This window comes from Microchirus variegatus (assembly GCF_963457635.1).
Source record: "Microchirus variegatus genome assembly, chromosome: 16".
NCBI lineage: Eukaryota > Metazoa > Chordata > Actinopteri > Pleuronectiformes > Soleidae > Microchirus > Microchirus variegatus.
The window spans coordinates 8829528-8844498 of record NC_139817.1 but is presented as its reverse complement, the minus strand read 5'-3'; the positions used below and the strand labels follow the sequence as shown (position 1 = coordinate 8844498).

At 40.0% G+C, this 14971-nt stretch overlaps 1 protein-coding gene across 1 annotated transcript in view; it reads left to right on the top strand.

Moving 5' to 3' along the window:
- sfswap (splicing factor SWAP) overlaps window positions 1-14971 on the top strand; it is a 39754-nt gene that overhangs the window by 15128 nt on the left and 9655 nt on the right. The window contains exons 11-17 of the mRNA XM_083902168.1: window positions 1655-1739; window positions 2537-2640; window positions 2728-2857; window positions 6703-6896; window positions 10998-11467; window positions 13411-13536; window positions 14008-14145. Of these exons, the coding sequence (XP_083758294.1) occupies window positions 1655-1739; window positions 2537-2640; window positions 2728-2857; window positions 6703-6896; window positions 10998-11467; window positions 13411-13536; window positions 14008-14145 (1247 nt within the window). The remainder of the gene's footprint in view (window positions 1-1654; window positions 1740-2536; window positions 2641-2727; window positions 2858-6702; window positions 6897-10997; window positions 11468-13410; window positions 13537-14007; window positions 14146-14971) is intronic.

Here is a 14971-nt window from a genome sequence, read left to right as displayed (position 1 = left end):
CTAAATACTAAGCTAACGTATAGCCACTTTCAAATTCCAGCATATTTTTTGTTGTCGTTTTCTTCCCAGAATGGTTTGACATGAGTGTTTTTGTGCGTTTTTTTTTGTTTTTTATGGAGGAGTTATATTCTCTGGGGTCTCTGTAAAGACCGTTCAACAAAGCCGTTGAAAGCTCTTGTCGGTTGCAGCAGAATAGTGGGAATCTGCCTTTGAAGCATTCTTCAAGCTTGGTAAAATTAAACCTCAAGAGACTTAGGGTATCCCCCCCCCCCCTCTTGTGGAATTGGCTCCATCACCATGTTTCCCTCTCATTGTGACAGCGGTTTATTTTTGGAATAGAGTCTATCATCTCGTCCAGTATGGAAACATTGCAATATCAATATCAATGAAAGCTAGACGGAGTGTGTGTGTGTGTGGCATCTTGAAATCTATTTTTTTGTTGTTGTTTTTTTGGGATTGGAACTATAGAAGGTTTCTGCCCTGTGCACACGAGCCACTATTAACAGCTATGTGAAGATACTTGAATGCTGATGCGAGTAGTAACAGACCATTTAGTGGCATATTAGAAAGTCAATTAAGACACTTACAGCTATTTAAACAGCTAATTATACTTGAGCATTGCCAAATCCCCGTTAATGAAATAGTGGTCCTATTTATATGCTAAAATTACATCTCAAATCTGTTACAACTTGGATAAGGATTGTTTTGCTAATGCATGGCCAAGGCTTATTATTTTCAACCCGCGCGATGGCACTTTTAGTTCAAACTAAATGTTGTATTCGTTTACATGGCCAATATATTATTAAAAAGTGTTTGTGTTCGTCCATCCAGACCTAAATAGACCTTTCGGTCATATCGTGTGTCGCACAGCCAACCTAAAATGCACAGTAATAAAAGCAAAAATATGACCTTGTCTTAAGAGATAACTGCTCTACACAAGTTAATGAATTCTGCTGTTTTCTTTTTCCTTCTTTTCTTTTTTTCTTTTTTTTTACATGCTGCACCGTAACGCGAGCTAAATGTACCTCTGCTTTTCTTTTTTTCCCATCGCATAATATTGTCTCTCGACCCTTAAAGGTTTCTCTGCTGTTGTGAATCCTTTCATGACCTTTCCTTTTCTGCTCATCACCTCCACATGCCACCACTGCAGAGTAGTATTGAAGAATATAAATTTGGCCAAAGACTGCAGTTTTGTTTTTCTCCCCCCCACCATATTTGGTTTTAGTTAAAGAACACAATTTTCTGTAGCGCCACAGGAAGGCATCATCAACTTTGACCGTGCATGGCAGAGTGCAGATGAGTAACTGCATTAATTAAATGCAACGGTGATGCAGACGAGTTAAAGGGGTGACTCATCCAAACATTGTATCTCTATGTCTTTCTTTAGATCTAATTTACAGACATGGAGACAGCCAGCATTTCCAAATGTACATTTCCGAGTCTAATTTTCACTGTCTTTCCTATTTTAACAACCAGAGAGTCATGTGAAAATAATACTGGTTTCTACCTTTAACTAGGACATTGAATCAAATAAGGGTTAGGGATAGGGTTTCTCACTGTCTTTCATTTTTTAACCACCGGAGAGTCGTGTGAAAATAATACTTGTCAAATAATAACATTCCAATTTTCTCTCTCTATTCACACTTTCATCCAGTTCGGGACAGCAGATGATGGTGAAGATGAGGATGAGGATGCGCTCCAGTCAGACAATTCAGTCGACCAATCACAGCTGACCAAAGGTAGGATGCAAATATTGCTTCTTTCACTTCCTCTCCTTTAATAGACTCATTAAATGAGATGGAAAATATGTGTGTAGGAATATGATTGCAAATATTTGCTCTAATGTGCGTCTGAGACGGTGTATGCGCCATTTACCGTATTTGGTCCTTGTGCACAGCTGCCTGTGAATACTGTACTGTAGGTATTTATGCTAGCAATTTCATTTTGTGATATCAGGCTGAAAACATCTCTGTGGAGATGAAAGAGCCTGCTTACCACCACACAGGCGGGAGCCATAAACAGGCGCGCATATATGCAAATGCAGGCATGCATTCACACAGACTGCGGAAGCGACAGGTCATGGAACACGCCTGTGAACACTGATAATTGTGCACAAGTATTCTATAGAGTCTCCCACAGTGAGAATCAAGGTCCTATATGAAGGTTCTATCTTCAGGTAACGAGCCACACCGTTAGCGCTCGCATCTCTTTTGGAAGCAGTGTATTTAATTACTGGACAGAAATCAATATGAATCACCATTGCCACTTCATATCAAATAGCTTTGTGTGGACAGCTCTCTATTTGCCTGTCTGTCCCGACTGTTTCTCTGTCAATATTGTATTTGGCATCACGTCCAGTCTGTTTGTCTTCCACTGCGTTTATGTCTACATTTTTTTTGTACTCGTGCACAAAGTTTCCTCTTTTTTCCCCCCATATTCTGTTAACTTTTGTCTTTGACTTTATTTTTATCAGTACAACAAATAATCTTTATTGCTTGGTTTTTCATAAATCATTTGTTGATTTCTTCCATTACAGCCTCGTTTGCCCCCATCTGTTTTGCCATTAAGGCGAAGGAGAATGATTGGCTGCCACTGGAGAAGAACAGAGTCCGGCTAGACGATGACTCGGACGACGACAAGGTGGAGTTCATGTTTCTTTGCGTCTGTGTCTGTCAATTTATCACAACTCAAACAAACATAATCACTCATTTATATATCTGATTAAAGGTGTTGGAGGGCGAAGGACTGGAAGCTGTGACGGGTGGAGCTGAGGTGACTGACAAGGAACTGCCGTCAGTGAGTGCACCAGAAGAGAAGAGACCCACCCTCAGTTTGGAGGAGTTGGAGGCAAAGCAAGGTAACATTCTAAAGTCATACTAAATGATTGTTAGTAATACCTGCTATGAATACGTTATTATCTACTATCTATATTAAGACTCTTATCTCCCTATTTCTCTGTCCGTCACTCATCTGCTTTTCAAGCTTTCAAAATTGACAGAATGTTAATACGCCTGGCATCTGTCGATGCTTACGACAGAGCCTATTTCTGTCCCTCTGTTCCAGCTGCTCTATTTTTCCTCCTGTCTGTCTGTTTTTTTTTTGTTTTTTTTTCTGGCTTTAATGTAGGTTGGCTAAAATTGCATTGTGTGTCTCAGCATCAGCGAATAAGTGCGAGACAAGACATCATCTGTCACACCTATTGGCTGCTGTTACTTTGTGAAAGAGCAGGAAATGGAGCAAAAACAAAAAGACTGCGAGATGAGATGAATAAATCCACTGTCTGAATTTTACATTTCTCCACCAGTGTACCATGCAGTAAATGTTCAAGCAGTGTTGTACAATACACCACAGTCATACATCTCTCCAAAGGCTTAATGGAGACGTATTCTCTCTATAGCTGTCTCCTGCTTTTTGTCCTGCCATGGACATGGAATATTACTCACTGGGTCTTTTTTTTTGTTGTTTTTCTTCAAGTAAAACCCACAAAGTACAAATGCATACACAGGCACATATATTGTATTGTATTGTTTATTGATCCACATCAGTTATCACATCCACAGACGAGTGCTGTTCTAACTGTGGTCAATAAATTCACATTCTGCAAGAAGTTTACCATTCACAGTGATGCCATAACCAAGTCTGACACAAATATCCTTTTTAAGAGATGGAGAAACAAACTTTTTTTTAAGGTTTCAAGAGCGTTTCTTTTAATTATTTATATGTTCTTTTGTAATACTGGCTATTCATTTAAAAATCAAAAACCTTTGTTGCTGGAAGCTTCTATAGTTGAAGGTGATTGATTGCATCTTGTTGTACAACATGCTCCGAACTATGCAACTGCTCCCCGTGGAGAGCTTCACCGTCCTCTTCAATGGCTCTTTGAGTGACATTTTCTCACATCGCTCTCACGTCACTGACATTAATCAAAATGCCATTGTAATATGGAAATACCAATAGTTCCACTGGACTCTCCCCAAGACATTAGCCTTCTGCTGTTTATCGAATACATAAAAACCAATAGCTTTATTTTCATCTCTGTCATCTGTTTCCCGTCGCTGAAAGGAATTATTGCTGTCGGTGAGATGATCAGTGCTAATGAGTCATTGATTACGCTCCCTTTCACTGAGATGTTTGCGCTCGGTGATGAAATTATTTTTGGCGTAGCAAACCAAACACATGAATTAAGTATAATTTTAACCATTTTGCTCTTGAATGAATACGTTAAGTGCCGGAAATTTCTGATGTATCACTTACATCCGTCAAAAAACTTCCATGTGGATTGCTTTGTCTGATAGGCACAGGTATCAAGAAGTCAACTGTATATGTGTGAATCACTTTTAGCTGCTTAACTGGACATGGAAGTAAATTCACCCTCATTTTATTCAAGCTGCAGTGTCTAAACTTAGGTTATTTTTGTTGTTGGTGTTATTCTGCTTCGCTTTGGTGTGCGTGATGGATGGGTGGTGAAAGTATTTTTTGTATTTGAAAGGTTTCCTCTCAAATTTCTCCCAGCTTTTGGTTGAAGTGATGCAATTTTATGGGGTTGCTTGTCACTCTTGGTTAAAGGCTTTTAAATCATTCAGATTTCAGTATTTGATGAGGTCTTGAAGGACATATCAAAGGTTGCAATATCCTCATTTATAGACCAGAAAGCTGCTTCTAAATTAGAGCCTAAAAAAGATGGACTGACGAGACAGACATGACAAATAATGTGCTACTCCCCAGCAACAAGAGGCCTGACTGGTTTGGTTGAGGTCCAGTGGAAGTGTCTCCGAGTATAATGGTCTCTCTCAGCCGTAAAAAATGGCCAGAGAAAGAGGCTGAAAAGGCCTAATAAATAGCAGGCTGAATTGGCTTTACTGTGTGGCTAAGTGGTTGTCAGTCAGCAGGCCTACTCTGATCAGATAGCTGGAGAATCAGTGGCACACAGCAGAGCCATAATCTGCACTGATGGGCTGGAAAACAGCCACACTCAGTTAATAAGGTTTCCAGCAATATGTACATGAATATTTGAGGCTGCAAACGCTTCCTTGTAGCAGTTTAGTCATAGTGCATGAAGACTGTTTCTATATATGTGAAGATGATGTGGAGCGATATTATTTCTAAATAAGAAGTGTTTTTTTTTGATTGCTGTATTGATCATGAATATTTTCTGTTTCAGTTTATCTCTGTGTCTTGTTCATTCTTAAATTGTTATTACTAGTGCAGTGCCCATAGGAAGTATGTATTCCTATAGTGGGAGCTGAAGAATTTTTTCGTTATGGTAAAGCTAATGATAAGGAACCTAAAGGCTAACATAATGCAACCACATGGTCCTTAGGCACAATGCAAATGTTTTCATTTTCGGTTAGCATTAGCGTAGCTAGCTGTTGTGGCGTGGCTGACAGTCACAAAACAGCCTAATGAGATTGCACAGTGTTAGTAGTAGGTTTGTATAATGTTAGCCCTACGCAAATGCTAATTGTAGCCTCGCTAGCTTACCTTTGGAAACGGGTTCGGAAAGTTGTAGCTTGCTAATGCAAAATAAATATGTGCGTATTGGAGACTTCATGCGTTGAACCGTGTGAAAATGTCTCACCCAACGTGAGGACAGCCTCTTCACTCCCACCTCCCTGCTCCAGACAGCATAGCTGCTGATGATGAGCCGCTGCCTGCCTGTTATATCGTGATAATTCAATGAAAAAATTTAAATTCCACCAAAAAATTTGAAAATCAAAGATGCACACCATCGTGACATGCTCAACCCATATCCAAAGTCTTAGGGCGATCTGACTAACGGTCAGCGATATATGCCTGTCACAGACAGACAGACGGACACAACTTGCTTTAAAGATGGATGCAAAGATGCAAAACAGCAGAACAGAAACACAATAATGCATTCTTTAAAATGTTAACTTACAACCCACTGGACACAAAGTCCTATCAGAATTGTCCCACTCAGACAGATCTATGTCCGTAATCACTGGGTCTCAGACTGTGTGGGATTGTATTATCCCACTGTCTGGGATACGATTTGCTTCTGCTCCATTTGACTGTTTTCCTCACTTTACCCAAATTTGATTTGCCTTAGGATCCGGGCAGTTTTTTTTTTTTTTTAATCCCTGAAAAGATAACAGTAACCCTAGTGCTTTACATAACTTAAACTTACATGCTTTCCTAAAGCAGTTGCTTTATTATTGTCTTGTCCTTTTCTTTCTCTGTCTCACTTGTTCTATTGTTCTCTATGCCCCAACGCGTTTGTGTGCTCTCCTTACCCATCAACTCCAACCCATCTCTGTCATGTTGCATCTTTTTCTCATCGCTCAAAAACTCTGAACATTTTCCACCCCCACTGACACGAAGATGTCTGTCTCTTTTTGTCCACCCACATTTCCTCCATCTTTGCCTTTTCTCAATTGCATGTAGCAGCAAAGACTCTGTCAGGCCTTGACATTTAAGAACATGACATTTTAACAGGTGTTTCCACCTGTTAAAAAATACCAGCCATCATTGTATTTAGGTGTGACAGTGAGTGCAGAAATCATCATTTAATCCTTCCTTATTTTTCACTTTATGTCCTTTTTCTTCTCTTGATTTCTCCGTGTCCCTGTCTCCAAGTCTTCGTATTTTTTCGTTCCTTCCTGACTTCTGTTGACTATGAAATGGACACTGAATACTCTTTATTTCATCTTCATCCAACCATCTCTTTCTTGTTGTCCCCAGCCAAGCAGAAACTGGAGGATCGTCTCGCAGCTGCAGCCAGAGAGAAGCTGGCCCAGGCGTCTAAGGAGTCAAAAGAGAAACAGCTACAAGCTGAGAGAAAGAGGAAGGCGGCACTATTCCTTCAGACCCTTCGTAGCCCCTTAGAAGAGCCTGAGGCCAAGAGACTTGAGCTGGACCCGTCTGTGCAGCTTGAGGTAAGTGATTGGTTGATAATGGAACATCAGGGTTTTGTCATTGCAAAGTTGTATTTCCTTTACTGTCATAAATACATTTAGATATACATGGTCTTGTGTATGTGACAGTAAAATCAAGTGCCTCCAGTAATCACAAAAATCCAGCTGTGACTCTGTCATCTGAAATCAGGTCCCTGAGAATCGTTTTCCTGACCTATATGCAACAAGTGTTGTAAGAGTACAAATTTAATTAGCCAGTGACACTCTAGGGAAGATATTGTGTCCTTAAGATGTGCATTTGCTAAAAGGTCAGGCCAATCGCAAATTATAATGTAAATGCCACCGCATTATCTGGATTATAGAGACGATGATTGTGCTATTTTGTGCCATGTAATTTAAGTTCACCTCACAAGGACCCCGTCTTTGCATTCTTTTTCAATCAAAGAAAACACTTTGTTGTTTAGCCAGCATTAATGATCGCATATGCGTTAGTCTAAGCAAACATATTTGAACTAACACAAGTCCACCATGACACCTCACTCGCATATGTTATTATTGAGCTACTGCTGTCTTTATATAACTCTGTGGAATGCTCAATTCAGCCCGAGGAAGTTAAGTGTTTGCGTATTTTAACACGGTGTTTCCAACCAGACCAGCCGAGCAATTTGTGGTGTTAGAGGACAATCTTTTTCAATATGATTTGAAATTGTCTGTTGCTTTTCAGTGATTATTATAAGGCAATACCATGCACCCCCAGACTATTTTGACTATATTTACACGGTAAAATGCTCAGAGCGAAATGTAGGGATGGAAAACGAACTACTAAATCACCCTGTGTAATCAAGGCAGTTAAAAACAGAATCGCAGAAAAAAAAAAAATCCCCTCACCAACTCCATTGTTAACAGAAGAGAATTCAGTATTCTCATGGAGCCATTGTAATACTACAAAGCCCTTGATGTGTAAAACAAAAACAAACAATGCAGAATTACCTAAAAGTGTTGATTTCATGATCATTTGATATGTAGCTCTCATAGCCATTTGATGGATATTGTTTATCAGATGCTCCTCATGTAAAGTATGTGGAACTGGACTACTGCCTGTTGGGCCTGGTTGCAGTCGGCATGCTTCCATTATTATTGCACCAGTTCTGTTGCTCTTCTCTAGATATTTATAGTAGTTTAAGTAAAGTAGGACATTGTTAACTCAAAATTAGTTTCAACAATGAGAACTGTGAAGCGATAAAAGGACTATGTGTATCTTGTGAGGTTGGGAAATTAATTTTATAACACAATATCACCATTTAAGTTGTAAATATAGCATGTGTAAAGTAGAGTTTACTTTACCGAGTGTATGGTTCCAGAAATTTGCATATATCAATTAAAATGAGTCTGTTTTTTGAGTTTGTTTGAAAGTTTCCAGAGGTCAGGTTGAGCTATGAGAAGCTCAGTGGGTAGTAACTTAATGAGAATTCTGCTGTTGGAGGGCATGAAGGGCTGTAGAATCAAAGTGCAAGTCAGATAAATAGGACAGTGCGAGTCTGTGTAATGATTTGTTCTTTCAAAGAAGCACTTTGAAGAACACGTTACCTGAACATGTAAGCGAGCAAAGGGAGCTCAGAATAGACTCCTGTTGATTAAAAGGTTTTGTATGTTTGTCAGGAAACCAGTGGTACAATTCTTCGTTTAGAATTGTTTGAATGGCAGGCATGAATGCTTGCTATACATCCGTGTAGAGTTGTCAAAACGAGCTGATGTCTGATTTGTCAGACATTGGGGACTCCAACATAAATATTTTTCAGGTAAATGGCAGTACAGTTACAGAAAGAGCGACAGTGCGCAGGAGGGGTTATTGCCACTGTTGATAGGAACAGTTGACTGAATAGTAATTATGTGAAGTAGTTTAAAAGAGTGTTTTCACAGATGCCATCGCTGATGGACTTAACAAAATTCTTTGCTGTAGATGCAGGAATCAATATCCTTGTGAGCACGAGGCAGACTCACCAGTTATGTGTTTTATATCGGACATTTAATGCAGCGTTATTTCTTTGGACTGCCTCCAGGAAACTTAATTTGAGCTGCATGGTGTAGGAAACAGCAGCAGCAGCTGCGTTTGGTCAGACAGCTCTTGTGGGAGCACTTGATTGATGCGATTGTGATTAAAATACGATTGTGAAGTCCGACTGAATGGCCAGGTTTATTTTTAGCAGTCTACTTTTCCGTTGACACTTGTATGGGCGCTTTACTCGTGCTGTGTGCTTCTTCCACCTTGCCTGCTCATTATGTGATGTGAAAATGCATCAGCGTGCGGCACCAGAATGTCTCAACATACTAGGAAACACAGAGACTCATGTGGATCTAATGAAACTTTGTTTGATCATAATTATGACACTTTAATCCCCCCCCCCCCCCCATGTCTCTTTCAAAAATGCAAAAATGCTTGACATCATGTATGGGGAGTGTTATGTCTTCTGTCTTTAGTTCTTTTGCACAGTGTAGGAAGTTGACACACAAACAGAGACCAACCTGTTGAATTGCATAGGACAACATAGTCTATATCGTATGTCTGCTAGGGGTTTTAGACAACCGTTTCAACAACACACACATTTTTGCTTTCAGCTTTATCACCGCAATGGATTTTTCTCCCTCCCCTCCTCCTCCTCTTCTTTTCTTTTACCCTGGGAATGTAACTTTTTGTTGTCGCTGTCCAGACTTCCATATCTTACCAGAACAGGTGTGAGGGGGCACCGGTTTTCTGGGCCCGTTGTTGGGATAAGCTTCCCATATGGCAGTCCTAATTTTAATCCAAACCCCTCTCCCCATCATTTCATTATCTCTGCCTGAGCCCAGACACCAGATAGTGTGCAAACAGAAAGGGGTAATAAATATTCTTCCTTTCTCTACTTCCCTGCCTGTCTTAACAAACATATTGTCTTCTCCTGTGAGCACTCTGTCTTTCTCATTTCATGCCTCAAGTCTTTACTTCATCTGCCTCCTTCTTTCATCATCATACTTAAACTCATTAGTATCTTGTCCTTCCATCTCTCCTTTTATGCTCCACTCATTTTGTATAAACCTGAGCAGATAGTTTGGGAGTGGGGATTATTGATTGGCGGACACTAAAGTGTCGGAGAGGTAAATTGAGTTTAAACTTGATTATGACAGTTACAAACCCCTCATTTCCTTCCATGCCGTCCACGGTCATCACCATTACCATTTATGTCAATATTAGCTTTTAAGTGAGGCCATTTGATTGCTTAAAGTACCGTGAATGCCAACACACATAATGCATCGTGGGTGGCCCGGGAGAGCAAGCTAAGGCCTAGTCCTGGAAGATGGCATGTGACCTTGAAAGATTTAGCATCATATATAATCCACTGATGGACGAGGGCTCCATCTTTTCAATGCGAATCGAGCAGCAGACCAATCTAATATAAGCAGAGAGACCCTCTCTGGAGTAATTAGAGGCACTTTGCGGCTGACAGTTGTAACTCAGTGTGTAGCCAGATGGCTGAACTGTGTCGTATAACCCACACCATCTTCTAATCAGCTGAGTAAGGGAAGAATATGTGTAATAATTTCCCAAGAGACTGAAGGACGTTGTCTGAGCCATCTACTCATAATTTATAATATCTATTTGTTAAAGAAAAATATATTTTCATTTACAATTGTTCCAAAACAAGTGAGAGTTGTACATGTTTGTGTACCAGCAGACGACCTCGCATAACCTCAAGCAACCACCCATAGATATTTACCATCTTTTTTTGCTGTAAATGGACGATTAACAACATTTATGTCGCATGGAAGTGCCGACTGGTACATTAAAGTCACATGCTGGTTATTCTCTCATCCACATCAAGCAAATTCAGTTGTATTATTATGGGTATTTTGGGTAGCTTTTATTCAATGCACGGTCAATCTTGTGCCGCCGCTTTATCTCCCTATTGATTGTCCAAAAATGCACTTACATATATTTAGTATTTGGGAAATTGTGCAGCGTTCCTGATGTCGGAGCAACACTTGACTGTTTAAATCGAGCTCAGTTTATTTTCTTCTGTGTAAAAATAAGGCTGTCACTGATTTTTGTGTCCTCTGTGTCCTCTTCAATATACTTTTTTTTTCTAGATGCAAGAAGCCCTTTCTGTTCTTTCCGACCTTGTGCCGTCCCAGATGTCCTCTGCACCACCTGCACATCTTCAAGATCAAAAGTCCTCCTCCACGGAGAACCAAGGGTCCTTTCGCAACAGGGAGGCCCCGTCCTCCTCATCCTCTCACAGAAGAGCAGAGCGAGACAGAGACAGAGATAGGGATAAAGATAGAAATAGGGATAGAGAGAGGGATAGGGACAGAGATAGGGACAGAGATAGGGACAGGGACAGGGACAGGGACAGGGATAGAGAGAGAGATAGAGATAGAGATAGAGATAGAGAGAGAGACAGGGATAGGGACAGAGATAAAGATAGAGATAGGAACAAAGGACGGGACAAAGAGAAAAAGAAGAAAAAACACAAGAGGAGGTCCAGGTCAAGGTCAAAGTCAAAGTCAAAGAGCAAACACTCCCTTCCCAGTGCCTACAGGAGATCACGCAGGTCCCGGTAAGTAATTGTGAACACAACTATGCACCCATTCACAGTCTGTCATTTTTAATTCATGTGTGAAAACACTCACAGTAACAAACCAACAGTTCCTATTTCCGTGTTTCTGCCTTGCTGTTAAGAAGAATCACTTTTTTTGTGAAACTACAGCTGTGTAATGAAGGCAATTTGGTTATAAATTGTTTTTTTTTATAACAGATGAGTTTGACAAAATCTACGGTGTTAGTTTCTCATGCTTGACGTGTGCGTCCATTAACAATTTAGCTTTTTATCAGAAAAAATAAAAGCTATTCCAGCCTTTTTGTGGCATTATTTAATGTGCACATCTGTATTTATGCAAGTTATGAAGAAGATGACGACTTACGGACGCCGTCTAACTTAATCTTGTTTTATTCAACATCACAGCCGACTCGCTAACTTGATATAGTCGCGGTTCCATTACTTATATAAATTGAGATTTCAGCTCCCATTCTCTTCACAAACAATATAAATGTCCTGCTTGCCGTAAACCTGTCTGTGGTTGCTACTGTTAAAGGTATTAGTTAAATAATGTGATAGGCTGAAAATGCAATGATTAATTGCACTCGAAGTGCATAAAAGCACTTTACCAATATGAAAAGAAAATAATAAGAAGGAAATGTACCCTTCTATCCTTTTGCTCGTTTATCTATTTATGCCCAAGTTATGTTTTCTCTAACTTTTCCTGCCTTTTAAAAAAAAAAAAACGGTAGGTGAGTTTAAATTGGGAGAGATAAAAATATATGAGCAAACCAAATTTGACTGCATCAAGCTGAAATAAATAATATTGAGCAGACATCTCTGTTTTGCCACCACTGCACAGACCGACATCACCTTGTCTGGCCTTTAGTTGCTGGGTCTATTTCATGTTTATAAATCACTGAACGTGGTCTGCATAGGAACCAGTGTGAGAAAACACATTCAGCCCTTTGTGATGAAGACATTTGAGGAGTGCATTAACTTCTAATTTCTCAGTAATATTTAATGCCGCCTCCTATTTCGGGCCATTAATGTAAGCAGTATTTATGCAATACAAGCGATTCACAGAGTTATGATTCATGTTTTTGTCCTGTGGCCTTGTGGCTCTGGACATATACTGCCTTATTTATGTTATAAAGGTATGCCTTAATGTAAAATATGCTACCGTTCAAAAGGGTCACCAAGACACTTTTTCCAAGTTTTCCATTTAAAGTCACATTTTTATTCATCAAAAGAGTTGCAAAATGAATAGAAAATATAGTCAGAAATGAAATATAGTGATGAAATAATAATTGTTATTCAAAATAATAATTTTGCCCTTCAAACTTTGCTTTCGTCAAAGAACCAGCAAAACTGTGCTAACATCATTGCACAAGGGTTTTCAAGGATTTTCTAATCATCCAATAGTCTTCTAACGTGATTAGCAAACACAATGTACCATTAGAACACTGGAGAGATGGTTGCTGGAAATGGGCCTCTATACACCTATGTACATATTCCATTAAAAACCAGACGTTTGCAGCTAGAATAGTCGTTTACCACATTAACAATGTGTATAGTGTGTTTCTGATTCACTTAATGTTATATTCATTGAAAAAAAACGTGATTTTCCTTCAAAAATAAGGACATTTCTAAGCGACCCCCAACTTTTGAACTGTAGTGTATGTGACATTCGGTTGTTATGGTTAATGTAACGCTATTCAGACTTTGTTCAAGGCCTCATTGGCTTTTCTTTGTTTTAAGCTCAAACTCCACGACTTACTCGCTCACCTTCACATTAGCGCGCTGTCATTGTCTTATCTCTCGCTCTTTTCCTACTCCCCTGCTCTTGTTGTTCATTTCAAATGCATCAGCTCATCTTTCAATTCAGCGATTTAATGGTTTCTTCCCACCTCGCACTTCTCTCTCTCTCTCTCTCTCTCTCTCTGTCTTCCTTGTCTGACCAGATCCCGCTCACACTCCCCGGGGAGAAGAGACAGGAAGAGCAGCTCATCAGAGAGGAGACGCGGAGAGAGGGAGCGGGACCGTTATCACCCCAGCAGCAGTGTGCCCGGGGGGCATTCGAGATCCAGGTAAATCTAACAGCAGGTGGCATCGGCAGCCTGTGATCAGAAGAAGGAGGCATGGGTCTTCACATATAGTACGGCTGCATTCATTTCACCTCTGAAAACATCAATTATTACCCGTTCAGGCAAAGAGGGCACTCACACTGCCACAGTTGGGTGCTGAGTCTTGAATATTTTCCCTTATTTTCATTTGGTTGTTACCACAAAGAATATGATGTGTATCTAATATTAATTTAATCATGTTTTACACTACCATTAATTCTGCCTTTAGTCAGCATACCTGTATGAAAGACACTTAATCCCCAAATGACCACTGAAGGAAACTGCAATGGACAGCTTCTTGCATAAATTTGAATTCACTTTGCGTTTTGCTGAACATACAACCAGCGGCCTTCACGGAATATTACACTGAAGTGTTACTGTCTGAATATGAAATGTTAGACTTCTTCTCTTCCCTCTTTTGCTTCTGTCTCCCAGGTCTCCTAAAGAGAAAAAGAAGAGCGCCTTGTCTTCAGGACAGATTCACACTGTTGGTGCTTCTGCCTCTCCGTATTCTTCACCCGGCAGAGTTCTGTCTCGATCAGCTAGCCCTGCCTCCAGCCTGGCCCATTCCAGGTAACCCACCACACACTCGCCAAATCAAGCAGCTAACGGTTGAGAGAGTGCGTTCCCTGGTACAACTGCAAAGTCTCCTCCCTCGAGAAACAAAGAGTTATGTGTAAAGCTTGGGTGTAAAACTGACAAATGACAAGAATGACAAGTTTACAGTGATTGGTGTTATTTTCAGCAATAGATTTCTGCCACAAAGCCTGTAAATATTCCATCTTGCAGTATCCAAACACACTAATCTAATAGTTCAGTGCTTCAGCGGCCAATTCAAACGAAAACGATGACACCCTGTCTTGTTTTTGGAAGCTTTTGAATAAATCAAACCATGTTTATTCCGTTTTGTCGTCGTGTAGTGTAAATAATTCACACTATCTGTCATCAGGCCCCCTCCTCAGCTGCCACCTGTAGTTGTACAGTATTTTACATAAGAAAAAAAGTGCTTTTATTCGGTGCAGCTCATCTTTTCTCTTTTTTCCCCCCTCCCTCCCTGCCACTTGTTATCACACACGCCTCCAGTGTGACCCCGGTCTTAAGCTTTAGATTGATCCAAATTGCATTCTGTGTTCTGGAGACTGCAGTTACACCAACATAAGATTAGAAAGCATGTAAACATTTTTTTTTATTATTATATTTTTGTCTGTTTTTGCGAACATTGACGTGCCAGCTGTCAAGCTTGCAATTGCAAGAGCGTTAACCCAATATGGAACATCATGCCAAGAAGCATTTTATTGTTTTATTTTATCAACTTTAGAGTCATTACACCATTTTTCTTTTAATTTTTGCATTACCCCACTTCATGTAAGTCAGTGCTTGGTGCCATATGCCGTGTTTC